Source organism: Vombatus ursinus, unplaced genomic scaffold, assembly GCF_900497805.2.
Source record: "Vombatus ursinus unplaced genomic scaffold, bare-nosed wombat genome assembly UNPS02005459.1, whole genome shotgun sequence".
Taxonomy (NCBI): Eukaryota; Metazoa; Chordata; class Mammalia; order Diprotodontia; family Vombatidae; genus Vombatus; species Vombatus ursinus.
The window spans coordinates 14,898,242-14,914,886 of record NW_020945237.1 but is presented as its reverse complement, the minus strand read 5'-3'; the positions used below and the strand labels follow the sequence as shown (position 1 = coordinate 14,914,886).

At 38.1% G+C, this 16,645-nt stretch overlaps 1 protein-coding gene across 1 annotated transcript in view; it reads left to right on the top strand.

The window, feature by feature from the left end:
• The window catches only part of CUNH10orf67 (chromosome unknown C10orf67 homolog), a 111,457-nt gene that overhangs the window by 8,090 nt on the left and 86,722 nt on the right, over nt 1–16,645 (top strand). Inside the window, exons 2-4 of the mRNA XM_027847864.1 lie at nt 4,575–4,695; nt 7,981–8,124; nt 8,919–8,993. Of these exons, the coding sequence (XP_027703665.1) occupies nt 4,575–4,695; nt 7,981–8,124; nt 8,919–8,993 (340 nt within the window). The remainder of the gene's footprint in view (nt 1–4,574; nt 4,696–7,980; nt 8,125–8,918; nt 8,994–16,645) is intronic.

Sequence of the window (16,645 nt, the reverse complement as noted above, 5' to 3'; positions counted from 1 at the left end):
TAGAAGGATGAGATCTAATAGCTATCAACTTTGATATATTGTAATGTTTTTCCAGGTTGATTTTTAAGGTTTTGGGGGGGGGGTGCTTACATTGAAGTAAAATAACTGTTGGCGTCTCACATTGAAATTTTTCCCATATCAGTCATGGAAGAAATTAAACTTTTTTTTTACTTATACATTTTCTAATAAATTCACCCTAAAAAGCAAACATCCACATTTTCACACACACACATATAGTGCAAGGATAGTTTGCATCATAAAGTTTTTTTAAACACATTTTTTTCTAACATTAGAAAGGCACTTGTTTATTCTGACTCCCATGTCACAATCTTCTTTTAAAAAATATAATATTGATAATAGCATTTGTTTTTGTTTTTAAAGTACGTTTTTATTCTGAAGGAAGGGATAGACAGAGAGGGAGAGAGGAGAATGAGAAAGAGGGAGAGAGAGAGAGAGAAAGAGAGGGGGAGAGAGAGAGAGAGAGAGAGACAGAGAGGGAGAGGGAGAGAGACAGAGACAGAGAGAGAGAGAGAGAGAGAGAGAGAGAGAGAGAGAGAGAGAGAGACCCTTGTTACAAATAGTCAGGCAAAACAAATTTCCACAGTGGCCATTTCCAAAAATGCCTGTCCTCTCTTTCTGCACCTTGTTTCCATAACTTCCTTGGAGTCATGGTTGGTCATTGCCTTGATCCAAGTTGGTAAGACTGCCAATTGTTTTTCCATACAGTATTACTGTGATAATGCAGTTTCATAGAGGAGACCAAGATGGCATAGTGCAAAGAGAACTGGGTTTGGACTCAGGACTTTTGTTGTTTACTCCTTTGTCCTTTAGAATAAATTGTTTCTCCTCTTTGGGCCGCAGTTTCATCATCTGTCAAATGAAGTGTTGGACCAGATGATCATTCAAAGCCTCTTCAAGAGCACTTTGTAAAGAGCATTTTATCAAATGAGATAAATTAGACAATCTGGGTAAAGCATTTCCTGGCTATAGAGAGGTAGATGATAATTGCTGTTATTACAATGGTTGGTTGGGGTCATCAGAAAAAAGAGTATAGCCTCAAACTGTCGATCATTTTTAGAATAAATAGTTTTTTTCTTTAATCATTAATCTCTGGAGTTTCTGTTAATGATGCTCTAAGTTATTTTTGTTCAGCCATGCACATAAGCTTAGAGGTTCCTAAGCTCAGGATACAAAATTAATTAGGTTAAGGCTCTAAAAAAATCATGCTCTGGAAAAGCAGAAAATTTCATTTGAATGCAGATTTACTCATTACTACTATTTCCTGTTACTACCAAAAGATAACTGCCATTAGTACCATATTTGCTGGCATTTTTTCCATCTCTGCTATTAGATATATTATCTTTACAATATTTTTAAAATTAATTTATTTTGATTTATCAACAATCACTTCCACAAGCTTTTGAATTTTAAATTTTTCTCCCCTTCCCTCCCCACCTCCCTCCCCAAGACAGCAAGCAATCTGATATTGGCTATACATATGCATTCCTATTAAACATATTTTCACATTAGTGATGTTGTAAGTAAGAATTAGAACCAATATGCAATATTTTTAATCATGGTAAAAGCTGATGAGATATTTGGAGAGCCTTCTGAGTGTTTTTAAGAGACAGCAAGGTGACATTTCAGTGCACAGAGTACTGGGCCTGGGAGTCAGGAAGACCTGAGTTCAAATCCCACCTCAGACACTTGCTAGCTATTTGACTCTGGGCAAGCCACTTAACCACTGTCTGCCTCAGTTTCCTTATCTGTTAAATGGGGATAATAATAGCACATGCCTTTTAGGCTTGTTGTGAGGATCAAATGAGATAATATTTGTGAATCACTTAGCATAGTGCCTGGCACATAGTAGGTACTATCGAAGTGTTAGCTATTATTATTATTTTTATTGTAATCTGAAAGTTTTTTAGACTTAGCTTGCCTGTCTTAATTGTATATGCATATACCTTAATAGGCTTTCCCAAATTTCCCAAAAATTCTATTCACACGCTCCATGTTTCAAAACACTTAAAATATGGAGATTCCCAATTTACAAAATAGATAAATTTGGGGGGTGGTTTTATTGCAGTACAAGCAACCCTGAATTGGAAGTCAGAAGTCCCAAGTTCAAATGTGTTCTCTACTAAAAAATCACGGTGAGAATGTAAGCAATTTACTTAAGCTCACAAGGATTTAGTATCCTCAACTGTAAAATGAGGAAGTTGGAATCGATGATATTATTATATCTATTCCAGCCTTAAATCTTATGGTCTCTAGCCTATGATCAATGCCTAACTTCAGAGCTCCTTTAATAAACCCCCTTAATGAACATGGATCCAGGATCTTATCAATATGGATTCTCCCTCTCCGAGTGAATACTGCAACCCATTCCCATCCCATGGGATTCTTGCCTGTAAATCATCAGTTGACCCATCCATCAGCTAAGTTGGTACAGTGGATAGACTACCTGGCCTGGAGTCATTGATGTTAAGTAGAGATTACTATAGAAACTGGAAGATCTTGTCCATTTCATATATAGTTGTTTGTCTGGAATTATGCCCTGCTCCAAAAAAAAAGTATATAGTTACTTTCATTTATAAGTACCTTTGGGATGCTTTAACTTGGTTGGTTTCCCACCACGATTTCTTTCTGATTCTGATTCTTCCTCACCTTCTTGCCTCCCAATTACTTTTTCCATGTCTTCAACAAGCATGTTTGCTAAATTTCTTGTGTCTGCTCATTCATTTCTCTTTCAGTCAGCCATCCATCCCTGGGGCTACAGGGTCTTCACATTTTTGGGTCTCATTTATAGCAAGAAATGTCAGTATGGATATGGTCCTATTCCTCTTGATGATGAAAATCTCTCCTTTCAGAACTAAGAACTAAATTAATATTTTTAGTCAGTCTAAAACTATACGAGGACATACTGCTCACTCTTCTCCCACTCTGCAACCGTCACTGTGAAAGCAGAAAAGAGCCCACACAGCATCAAGGACCATTTAAAAATGTATTTATTTATTTTTTGTTACATTTTGAGCTCCAATCTGTCTCTCTCCTTCCCTCCCAACCCCGCACTAGAGAAGGCCAACATTTGACACAGATAAATCTGTGAAACCACCCAATACATACTTCCATGTATCAGTTCCTTCTCTGGAGGTGGATAACATCTTCCTTCATGAGTCCTTTGTAGTTGATTTGAATATTCATATTACTCAGACTAGGTTAGTCATTCACGGTTATTCTCCAAACAATATTGCTGTTATTGTATACAATATTCTATTGGTTCTGCTTGCTTCACTCTTCATTATTTCATGCAAGTCTTTCCATGTTTTCCTAAAATCAACCTGCTTGTCATTCTTACAGCACAGTAGTAATCCATCAAAATCATATACCACAACTTATTCAGCCATTCCCCAATCAATGGGCATCCCTTCAATTTCCACTTCTTTTCCACCACAAATGCTACAGGTTTTCCCCAATCACCTTGGGAAACAGACCTAATAGTGGTATTGCTGGATCAAAAGGTATGCATGGTTTTATAACTCTTTGGGCATAATTCTAGATTACTCTCCCAAATGGTTGGATCAGTTCGCAGTTCCACTAACAGTGTATTAGTGTCCCAGTTTTTTCCACATACCCTCCAGCATTTGTCACTTTCCCCTTCTAATCATGATTTTAGCCAGTCTGATAGATGTGAGATGGATCAAAGACCATTTCCTATTTATTTGTTTCTCAGATTGCTGTAGCCAAGGAGTTTATCACCTCCCTACTCAATAAACACAAGTGGCTTATTATTGCCTCCAAAAACAAATATGAAATGCTCTGTTTGGCATTCAAAGACCTTCATAACCAAGCCCTCTCCTGACTTTCTAGTCTTCTTACACCTTTCTCCCCAACACATTCTCTTTGATCTAGTGACACTGGCCTCATGGCTGTTCCATGAACAAGACACTCCATCTCTCAGCTCCTGTTATTCTCTCTGGCTATCCCTCATGCCCGGAACGTTCTCACTCCTCCACTCCAACTGCTAGCTTCCCTGGCTCCTTTAAGTCCCGACTAAAATCCCAGGGCCATTGCTCTGTCATTTCCTATTTATCCTGTATATAGTTTGCCTTGTGTATATTGTTTTGCATTTTGTCTTCCCCATTAGATTATAAGCTCCATGAAGGCAAGGATTATTTCTTGCCTTTTTTGCATCCTGAGTGCTTAGTATAGTGCCTGGCGTGTAGTAGGCACTAAATGAATGTTTGTTTAATTGACTTGAACCTGTTTAAATCTCCTCCTACTTGCCTACTATGGTCCTGGGGTAGAAGACACAAACTTTTACAGACTGGCCTTTTAGAGCCTGTGCTTCAGGGAGATAAGGCCTTGAGAACACAGGATCAGTGACATCCATGCAATGATGAGACGCTGGCATAGGACTCTTGTGTTAGAGAACATCTCCCTTCCCGGTACATTTAAAATTTGATTTGACGTACAAAAAAAAAAAAAAAAAAGGCACACACTGCTTTTCAGCAGCCCACATTTTATATAAAGCAATGGTCACCATATTGATGGCTTGTTTGTCTTTCCTCCAGGGTGACCCTTTCAGATGATTTAAAAATAGGCTATTTCAAAACCGATCGTGCTACTCAAACAGATGTCACTGAAGTTTTGGAAATAAGAAAGCTAAGTGACACAACACAAAAACTAGTCAAGGTAATATCTTGACTTTCTTTTAAATTATTTCAATACTTTCAGATCCTTGTCTTAGTTTGTGTATTCTTCGTTGACTTTGTTTGTGTTTCTTGAATTATACTGTTTTATTTTTTCCTTTTAATGACATTCAGCAGCTCTTGGCAGCATTAATTACACCTCAGCGATGGTTATTTCATCAGTGAATATACTTAGCTTCCATTAATATTAATACATGTTAACTTGTGCAATGAAGTAGCAGTCTTGTTTTTCTCCCTGGGATTTGTCATATATCTGTGGAAATTTACTCAATTATATGTAGGGAGAAAAAGACTGAAACTGAAGCATATTCATCTATATATCCGTATGTGCATACACCTATGTGTACATCTATGGATTACAGTTGAAGAGCTGGAAGTGAACACAGAGCCCATATATACTCTGTCCCCTTCATTCTAAAGATGAGGAAACTGAGCCCCAGGGAAGTTAACTGACTTGCCCTCCCTCTCCAACTACCTTATATTTAGTTATTTTTGATTTATTTGTATTTATTCTCTTTATATTTTTTGTTTGTTATTATTATATAGGTACTTTTTACCTTCTTCATTAAAAGAGATTGAGATTAGGAATTGTTTCATTCTTTGTACTTATATTAATAGCATTTCACACAGTGCCTACTACACAGCTTAATAGATTCTTGTTGATTAATTCATTGTCCAACATATACCTATATATCTCTAGCTTTATATCAAAGTACTTACTTGCACATGTTATTTGGAGAAGAGTGAAGAACACATTTATAAATGGAACCCACGTGTATAACTAAAACCCATAAAAATAATTTTATTTTATTCCCCCCCCATGTAATAGTATTTTATTTTTTCCAATTATATATAAAGATAGTTTTCAACATTCACTTTTGTAAGATTTTGAGTTTCAAATTTTTTTCTCCCTCCTCCCCAAGATGACATGCAATCTGATATAGGTTATACATGTACAATCATATTAAACATATTTCCACATTAGTTGTGTTGTGAAAGAAGAATCAGAACAAAAAGGAAAAACCCATGAGAAAGAAAATTTTTTTTTTAAAAAGTGAAAATAGAATGCTTTGATCTGCATTCAGACTCCATAGTTCTTTCTCTGTATGTGGACAGCATTTTCCATCAAGAGTCTTTTGGAATTGTCTTAGATCATTGTATTGCTAAGAAGAACTAAGTCTATCAAAGTTGATCATCGCACAATGTTGCTGTTACTGTGTACAGTGTTCTGGTTCTGTTCATTTCACTCAGCATCAGTTCATGCAAGTCTATGAAGGTCATTTTAAAACACATTGCTGAAATCATGAATCCATTGAAGCAATGAAGTTCCTACTTTCTTGTTGACCAAAAGCCTTAAAAGGGTTGCTGACAAGAAGCAAACATACTCATCTGAGTTCCATTTCTCCTTAGTGGAAAGATCACTGAACGTGAAGTCAAGAGACCTGATCCTGTGTCTGCTATTTGCTGACTTTATGACCTTGAGTCACTTAACTTCCCTGGGCCTCAGTATCCCCGTCTGCAAAATGAAAGAAGGACTGAATGATCTCTAATGTTCCTTTCAGCTCTATCTCCTATGTGATCCCTTTCCCTACAGAAGAATTACTACAACTTTTCCCATTATTTTCAAAATTCCATGAAGCATGTTTAGCTGAGACTCATCTCAGATCCTTCACTTTAGGTCCAACCTTTAAGCCCATAGGCCAATACACTAAGACTCAATCCCTGAAACTGTTTCAGTGGGTCCCAAACTAACCCACTTATTTTTCTCTTTTTTTTTTTCTGGCATCTCAATGGGGGAGGTAGGACAAGGTAAAAACGTTGTTCCTGTTCACTATAGCAAGCCCCTGTAGAAGGCTATTGGGTCAATTCTGCCTTTTAAGCCAAAGACTACGTTATCTCTTTAGTTGTAATAGTGAGAGTAAACAGAGAATTAGGTAGGGATGATACGAAATGTGATCAGACCTGAATCCTCTCTCTCTCTCTCTCCTTCTCTCTCTCTCTCCCTCTCCCTCTCTCTCTCTCTCACAAACACACACGCGCACACACATACACACACACATCCCAAGCCTATACAGAATACTGGTATCTTTATTTTTGTATATAAAGCTTTGCCAGGAGTATTAGAAAGTCCAAGTACATCTTGTCCCCAGAAAAAGCACTACAAGTAGATGGAGTCGTTGGTTGCCTACACACTGTGATTTTATTACTGCAGCAGGAACCCATCTGCCTTTAAATATCTTCCCATTGGCCCTCCATGACAGTCTTTCCTGCCTTTGTAGCCTGAAATTCATACCATGAAAACTATTCCTTTGTGATAGCCAAGAAAGGGAAGAGCAAAATTAAAGGCTGTTGTTCAAATGAAATTTTCAATAAGCAAGGCAGTGTGGGGGGGGGGGGCGGGGAGTAGTGAGAATCACTTTAGCCTTTTGACATTGGTAAATATTCGTTTATCAAATGAATTAATTGTGTTGGCATGGGAGCATGGAATGCCAGCAAAGTAAAGGGAGAAGTTGTAAGGGGAGCGGAAAAGCCTGATAGATGGAATTAGATTCAGTTTTGAGTTCAGGCTTACCATTTACTAGTTGTGTAACCTGTCTAGTATCTCTGAACATGGGTTTCCTCGTCATCTGTAAAATGGAAGGAGGGAAGGGTTATAATATTTTCAGTACTTAATTTTCACTCAGTAATAGGACTGTTGATTGTTAAATGAGATCAAAATCTGTAAATCACTTTGTAATAGCCAAGCACCATATTAATATGAAGTGCTATGCAATCGTGTCCTGGGTTCATATCCTACTGGCATTTATTTGCCTTTGTAACCGAGACCTCTCTGGGTCTCAGTTTCCTTATTTGTAAAATGAAACAGTTGAACTAGATGACCTCTAAGGTTCCTTCCAGGTCTTAATCTGTAATCTTATGATTCAGTGATTACATCATCATGAAAGACAGGGAAGGAAGGATATATCTCTTAGCCCAGGGAAGGTCACTTAACCTCTGTTTGCCTCAATCTCCTCACTTATAAAATAGGCATGATGATAGCACCCATGTTTGTTGTGAGGATAGAATAAGATAATATTTCTAAGTGTTTTGGAAACCTTAGAGGACTATATAAATGCCAATTATTATTGTTTTTATTGTAATGGATTTCTCAGCTTAGGAGCCTGGGATGAGAGGACTGTGTGGTGAATAACTAGTTGGTCTACTTTAAAATCTTTTCTAGAGATGTTCCTATCTGAATCGAATAATACAGATTTTAATTTTTTTTTAGGTTACTACTCTCCTTCAACGAGATTTTAAATATCTCAAAATATACCTGGAGATGCAGTTTGAGGACCGCCTGAAAGAAGTATCCAATAAACTCCATAAAGAAATACAAATGATTATTGAGGAAATAGTAGCTCTTCATGAAAAGGTGTAATTCTGATTAGATGAGTTGTCTTGTTGGTTATGTGTTTATTTAGTGCTATTATGAATAAATCGAATAAAGCTAACAAGTTGATTTGCATATATGAGGTCCCCATTCTGTGCCTTGGGGTGCCCTTCCATGACTAGGCTAGAGCCAGAGAGAGCAGTGTTGATGACTATCCTTTTTTGAGGAATTTTCCAAGACTGTGGCTTCACAAGAACGTCCTGTCTAGAACAAAGAGCAGCCAGAATTTGACATTATCTGCTGTCTTGAATTGGAATAAGATTCTTGATCATTTTATTTTAAATGCAGTTTTAATTATGATAAAAAGCAGATATAATCTAACTTTTGACGATTCAGGAGCTGCTTATCCAGTTTATGAGTTATACCTCTGTCTTCCCCCATTCCCCTTGCTGAACATTTTACTGTGTATGATGCCTCTACGGCAAAGGACAGGGGCAAGGAGATGATATGAAATTCAGATGGATCTTTGTTACATTTCCAGCAGCTCTATCAAGAGGTTTAGGGAAGGCAGTTTAAACTATTGCCTAGAATGAAATTTCAGAATTAGCTGTGGACTTTGTTTACCCATATAATCCCTGACTTCTTGGATTATATATAATTGAGAATTAGATGTATTAGAAATAGATGTGGTATAGAGAATAGTATGAAGAAAAGTGATTTCAATTAGAAGCTTCCAGTTGATTGGAATAATGTGAATAACAGTTGTATATTATGAAAATTATCCTAGTGGGTGTGGTTAGGATGTACTGATAATTTCATTTGTATTTGAATTGCAGAATGAGGACACAATGAGAAAAAGCTTCTATAAGCAGCTGTGTGATGCCATTGCTTCTATCCGAGGGGCATATTCGGTAGGTTTTGTAGTAATGCAGTGTTTCCAATGGGACTGCATTTCAGTTAGGTGACCTGAATTCCAGGTCTTTTACTTCCAAGTCTGCCATCTTAAAATTAACCCCTCAGCAATCAGACCCTATGATAATTAACTTAATCAATTTATTGATTTATAGTGGCAGATACATCTGCCAGTAAATGCATGTCTGCTATCCAAATTGCCCCTTTTCTTGTATAGAGATTCATGGGAAACTGAATCAGTAATTATAATTATGATAATAATAGTTAACATTTATATGGTGCTTACTGTGGGCCAGGCACTGTGCTAAGCATTTTAACAATTATTATCTCATTTAATCCTCATAACAACCCTGAGAGGTAGGTGCTATTATTATCCTCATTTGACAGATGAGGAAACTGAGGCAAACAAAAGTTAAATGACTTGCCCAGGGTTCCAGGGTCACATGGCTAGTAAGGGACCCAAGAAGGATTTGAACTCAGTCCATCCTGACTTTAGGCCTAGCTTTCTATCTCCTGTGCCACCTAGCTGGCTCTAATCAGAAGGTTCTTTGTTGAACATGGCACAAGGTCAAAGAAATTAAATGATCATGAGGGATATTTAATAACTGACATTTACACTTTAAGGTTTGCAAAGCACTTTATATATGTTATCTCATCTTATCCTCACAACAATCCTATAAGATAGGTGACATTATTATCCCCCTTTATTATCTCATTCCCAAATGAAGAAACTGAGGCTGAGAGAAATTAGTGACTTGTCCAGGGTAACACAGCAAGTAAGTACATGAGGCAGGATTTGAACTCAGCTCCTAAGTCCAGGACACTATTGACCTATTCATCCAGAAGCATCTAAATATTTCATCTAGGCCAGACAGCATGATACTATGAATGGAGGGCTGGCCTCAGGGCCAGGAAGAGCCTCTGATATATACTTGCCATGTGTTTATATGTCCTGGAGGCCTCCTTGACAAGTCACCTGCTCTCCCAATGATCTGATCAGCTCTCTAAGACTCTGAGTTCCAGAAAAGGTGTCTGCTTCGGTAAAGAGGAGTTTCTTCATCCAGGAACGCCCTTTACCAGTGAGATACCAAGCCCCATCTCTATCACTATAATAGAGCACAATATTCCTGCACTACTCCTTTCTGTTATATGTGATATGTTTCTCCCTTGGACAGTATTGGTAGATTCTCATTCTCTGGCTCCTTTTGCTCTATGAAGACCATCACCCTTCTATTTGTGCTCACCCTTACAACATTTTCTTTTGTCATTTCAACCTACTTTCACAGCACAGCCCCCCCAACGTGACAGATTCATTGGTTATATGTTAGCTTGCCTGCTTTCTTCAACATAAGGTAGTCAATTACCTCAGTCTCAAATAGGAAACCGTTTCTAAAGCATATTATAGAATGGGTTACTTTTCTTTATTTCTTTTTTTTTTTGAGTGGGTTACTTCTAAGAGGTTTGGGTTTTTATTTTTGTCAGCAGTCAATGTGTGGGATCCTTCTTAATTTCAGTCAAAGAAAGCTTTATCCTCTTCCCATACTCTTCTATCTCTTTGGGTCTATAGCCTTCTGTCTATTTATGTATTATGGCACAATAACTCTAAGGCAATTAGTGATTATCAGCATGGCAACATTACATATATAATAGTAGGTGCTAAATATTTACATATAGTAGGTGCTAAATTAATAAATACTTGTACAACTGAATTGAATTGAAATAGTGGAAAGAATTGGATTTGGAGTGGTAGGACCTGGGGTTCAAGTCTTATTATCTGGGTGGCAATGGGCGAGGGTCTTAACCTCTCTAAATCTCTGTTTCCTATAAAATTAGAGGGTTGGACCAGATGGTCTCTAAAACCTTTTCCCATCTCATTATAATTCTTATGAATTGGCACTTTGATACTGAGGTAGAGCTGTACATTGTCAATCTGAAATGTTCAGCATAAATAAGGGTAATGTTCCAGGGCTACCTTATCATTATATCATTGATTTGAAATGATTCGTATAAAGATGGTACCCCTTCTGGAGCCACTCACCAGCTTCCACTAGTGCTGGTAGATTGGGGCCCTAGAGGACCTTCACGCCTTCTCTTCTGAATAGGAAGGAAGTCACTCAGGGTTTCTTTATATTTAGGTTGGGGCAGGAAATTCTTCTCAACTCCCATCGTCTATCCCCAGCCACCGGGGTACAGAGCACCAGTGTAAATTGTTTTGAAGTTATGATAAAACTCAAAGAGGCATTTAGGAGGTAGGAGTCAGTTGGTGACCTTTTCCTTGGTCACGGACACCTCTTCACCTCTCTGTGTATCAGTTTCCTTGTCTGTAAAATAAGGGGGATGGAGTAGTTGACCTGTGAGATTCCTTCCAGCTTTAAATCCATGACCCTATGACTTTCTGCTACTAACTCAGGTACACTTATTATTTGGCAGGAATGATATAGTCAATTATGTGTTCCAGTTTTAGAGATTAGAGTTTTGTATCATGGAAACTTTGTCACCCAAGGAGCATCCACAAGGGTACATTTTATACTACCAACTTCTGAATTTTTCTTTCTTGAACAATTTCTAGCTACTATTTCTCCCGATATTCTGGACTTGGTTGGATTTTCCATGACAGTTTCTTAATCTGGATTTAACTCCATTTGCTTTCAAAACTGTTTAAGATAAAAGTTGATAGTTTCATCGTATTGAAGGATCATATTGTATTCCTCATAATACTTGGGCTACAGGTTAAGGTCCTCTCTCTTAAATCTTAGGACTCCACTTTCCTTTATTCTGGGAGCCAGGAAGCCTGAAACTGTTCAAGGGCAGGTGCCTGCCTCCCTCAGTGCCCCTCCCCCCCTCCCCCCTCAGTGTGTTTGATCATGTTTTATATGCAGTGTCATTAGCATATTCAAATACTGCCTTAAAGCAACAGCAACTACCACCACCACCACCTTACAGCAATTTAGGATAGTGAAGGTGTTAAGTTTTCTGCCTGATTAACTAGTTAATTCCATTTTAATCTAAGATTATCCTTCTCAGTTTACTGAGATTCAGTATGCACAATAAGAGTATTCTTTGGGATTAATGTATGGATCTGATTTTTCAAGTTTAATATTTGGCAAATTAGCAAATGTAATGAGATTTGAGTTGAAGGAGAGGGTCTTTCCTCTGGGAAATTCCAAAACATTCTCGATAACCTTAGCTATCCATCTTTTAAAAAAATCTTCTTTCTTATCATTACGAGCTTGACAAATATCAACAAGTAAGAACATTTCCTTGCACAAAGAACTGCAGAAGAGCATTGTGTATGCCATTTTGAATCTGTAGGTTGTATTTATTCATTTTTTAAAATTTTTATTAATTTATTTTGATTTATCAACAATCACTTCCATATGCTTTTGAGTTTAAATTTTTTCTCCCCCTTTCTCCCCACCACCCTTCCCAAGATGGCGCACAATCTGATATAGGCTATACATATATATTCCTATTAAACATATTTTCACATTAGTGATGTTGTAAGTAAAAATTAGAACCAATAGGAAGAACCATCAGAAAGAGGAAACAGAACTCCATGGAAGAGATGAAAAAATAGCAATTCAACTTCCATAGTTCTTTCTTTGGATGTGGATAGCATTTTCCATCATGAGGCCTCTGGAGATGTCTTAGATCCTTGTATTGCTGGGAAGGGTTTAGTTTATCAATATTAGTCATCGCACAATGTAGTTGTTATTGCATACAATGTTCTCTTGGTTCTGCTCACTTCACTCAGCATCAGACCATACAAGTTTTTCCAGGTTTTTCTGAAGTCAGCCTGTTCATCATTTCTTATAGCACAATAGTATTCCATTACATTCAAATACCATAACTTGTTCAGCCGTTCCCCAATTGATGGGCATCCTCTCAATTTCCAATTCTTTACCACCACAAAAAGAGCTGCTATGAATATTTTTGTATATGTGGGTTGTAGATTGTATTTAACAGGTGTCAGGTAGGACTTCTTAAAAGTCTGTATTAAAGTTAACCTGCCTAGCCATCTTTTAAGCATCGATCTCATCCTGAGGATGCTATAAGTCCACCACAATCTCTAAAATATCAGACTGGAACCAAAAAGCACAGAGGGCTCTCCTGGTGGGTGTAAGCAAGCTGCAGCATATTACCAGGGATGTTATAAAAACGAAATGCATGTGGTGCAGTAGATGGAGGCTAGATTGGAGGTGGAGAGTGGGGGGAAGTGAGGAGGGGAGGTCAGATTCTGGCTGTACTACCTTATACCTATGTGACCTGGGGAAAATTACTTAACCTCTCTGAGCTTCCCTTTCCTCATCTATAAAATGAGAGTATTAGACTAGACTTCTGAGTTTCCTTTCAGGTTTGTATCTATGATCTCATAATAGTAATCATTAACATGTAACTGCTTTAGGTTTGTAAAGCACTTTACATTGTATCTCATTTGAGCCACACAATAGTTCACTAAGGGAGGTACTAGTATTATTATCCTCATTTTACCAAGGAAGAAATTGAGGCAGAGAGCAGTCAAGTGAATTGATCACACAACTACTAAGGGTTAGTTAAGTCAAAATTAGTCAGTTAGTTAGTCAAAATACTAAGCTGTATTTTGAACACAGCTCTTCCTGAGTTCAGGTTCAGAGGTCTATTTGCTACGCCCTAGTTTTCTCCTCCATCCTGTGATTCTCAAAGAAATTGATGATCAGAGAATGAAGTAGAGACCGTCATTCTAACAAATGCTAACAAAATGGATAGCCTGAGGGAGGCACTGGGATGAAGAGGAGAGGAAGATTTCTAGGGTTTCAATCAATTCAAGTCAAGCATTTATTGAGTGCCTACTAGTTGCAAGAAATTGTGCAAAGATAACAAACCAGTTTCTACCCTCAAGTGGCTTACATTCTACTATATACAAAATGTATGTGAAGTAAATATAGAGTGACATCTGAGAGGAACAGAATGGGAAATGGAGAAATGGAGAACCAAGGGCTAAGGAGGATGTACCTGAGCAGTGCTTTGAAGGAAAGAAGAATTCTGTGAGTTAGAGGTAACAAGGGACAGTGTTCCAAGCACAGGGGACAATCTGGGCAAACAGTAGGTTAGGCCAATGTGGCTGGAACATAAAGTGAGTGAGGGGACACAGTGTGACATCAGCCATGCAAGATTTATGGGAGGGCACGAAAAAAAAAAGAAGAAATGCACAGGATAAGAAAGTATAGGTGGGTTATGTTCCACATGGGAGTACATACATTAGTGAGATGATGGACTTGTGGAAGTACCAAAGTCATTAGATTTCACTGTCTTACATTTGGGTTTTTAATATAGATAGCTACAGTATTATAATGAAAGAATGGGAAAATAATAAAAAAAAATAAGTCACAGAAGAATATAGCTAGAAAAGGAATCTTAGAGGTCATCTGATCAGTCAAACCAGCCAGCAAGCATTTATTAAATACCTCCTGTATGCCAGGTACTGCACCAGATACTCCCTCATTTCCTTTCCAGAATTCTCCATGGACCATTCCCAGCCATATACACAGATGCATAGTTTGCAGTCTTCCCCAAACATCCCTCACTATGCATCCTGGGATTGCTGTGCCTTGTGAAGCTGGTTACTTAGAGAAAGTGGGATATAGGAGGCATGACTAACTAAGAGCTGTTGGTACATGCAGACAACCTCATTGCCTCTGGGATGGCTTCGAAACAGCTCTTGTCCTGGGTTGGTGCTCTCCTGATTGATAAGAGTTCACCATATCTAGCTAGCCACCTGCCAGTATCCCAACCATCCTCTGGCTGGGATATATATGTATAGCCATGTGCCTGCCAGTATCCCAACCATCCTCTGGCTGGGATATATACATGTAGCCATGTGCCTGGAGCTCTTCTTCTGGGAAAAGAGATCAAAGCAACATTACCATTCCTAGAAAAGGCATGTCATTCAATTGTCTCATGTCTCCACTTACCGTCTTTATGACTTCTCAGATCAAAACACTCCTTCCTGGATTGCATGCCCCATATGGGTTATTTTCCTCCATTAGATTGTAAGCTTCTTGAAGGCAGGGACAGTATTTGTATTAGCAGTGCTTAGTGAATGATTCTTTTTTCTCGCTTTCTCCTTCCTATCTCCTCTCTTTCTCCCCTTTTTCTTTCTTTTTTCTATTCTTTCTTTCTCTCCTTCCCTCCCCCTTTATCTTTCTCTCCTTTCCTTTTTCCCTCCTTCATTTCTTTTCTTTCTCCTTCCTCCTTCCCTTCCTTCCATCAAAAAAAGACTAATTAAAGCACTAGATTGGTTTTCAGTTGACAAATGCTAGTTCTGTAGAGCTCTTGAACCATCTGCAGTTTGTAAACTTGATGAGGGCAGGGGTTGTCTCATCTAAACTTTATATCTCTCCCAACAGGTATAATGGTATATTGCATACCAAAGGTACTTAATAAATGTTGTTTTGTCCTATATTGTATAAACTTTTAAAACCTGTCTCTTCCTTCCATACTGCCCCTCCTAACTCACTCCTTTTTTCCTCTGAAGCCTCTGAGCTACTTGCCTGAGACTGAGGATGGTGTGACAACCTACAGAAGAAAATTTAGACATTTTACCTGTCTGCACATATAATATGGTCTGGGAAACAATGATATGATCCTGAAACTTTAGAATGTTTAAATGAAAAATTTTCTATTTAAAATGAAAACCTTAAACTTCAACAGTGAATGCTATTACTTTACAAGGCAGTGTCTACATTCAGTTTTCATTTGCTGAAAGGTACTGCGTTTGTATTACTTTTCTTTTTTTTTTTAGTTTTCAACATGTGCTTCCACAAGATTTTGAGTTCCAAATTTTCACCCCATCTCACCCCTCCCCCCACCCCAAGATGGCATGCCTTCTGAACACCCCTTCCCTTAGTCTGCCTTCCCTTCTATCTCTCCCCCCCTTCTCTTATCCCCTTCCCCTTCTATTTTCCTGTAGGGCAGGATAGATTTCTGTACCCCATTTCCTATATTTCTTATTTCCCAGTTGCATGTGAAAACATTTTTTTTAAACATGTGTTTTTAAAACTTTGGGTTCCAAATTTTCTCCCTCCCTCCCTCCCCACCCACCCTCATTGAAAAGGCAAGGAACTCAATATAGGTTATACATGTGCAGTTATGCAAAATACTTCCATAGTAGACATGCTGTAAAAAACTAACTCTATTTCCCTTAATCCTATCCTGCTCTCCCCCATTTATTCTATTCTTTCTTTTGACCCTGTCCCTCTTCAGAAGTACTTGCTTCTGACTACCCCCTTTCCCAATCTGCCCTCCTCCCTATCATCCCCCTACTCTCTTGTCCTCTCTCCCTTCTATTTTCCTGTAGGGTAAGACAGATTTCCATACCCAGTTGAGTGTGTATGTTATTCCCTCCTTAAGTCAAATCCTATGAGAATAAGATTCACTTATTCCCTCTCACCTTCCCCCATTTCCCCTCCATGGTAAGAACCTTTTCTTTTCTGGTTTTTTTTTTTTTGTGAGATAATTTACCCTGTTCTACCTCTCCCTTTCTCCTTTTCCTAGTATACTCCTCTTTCACCCCTTAATTTTATTCTCCAGATGTGACCCCTTCATCTTCAACTTACCCTGTGCCCTCTATCTATCTATCTATCTATCTATCTATCTATCTATCTATCTATCT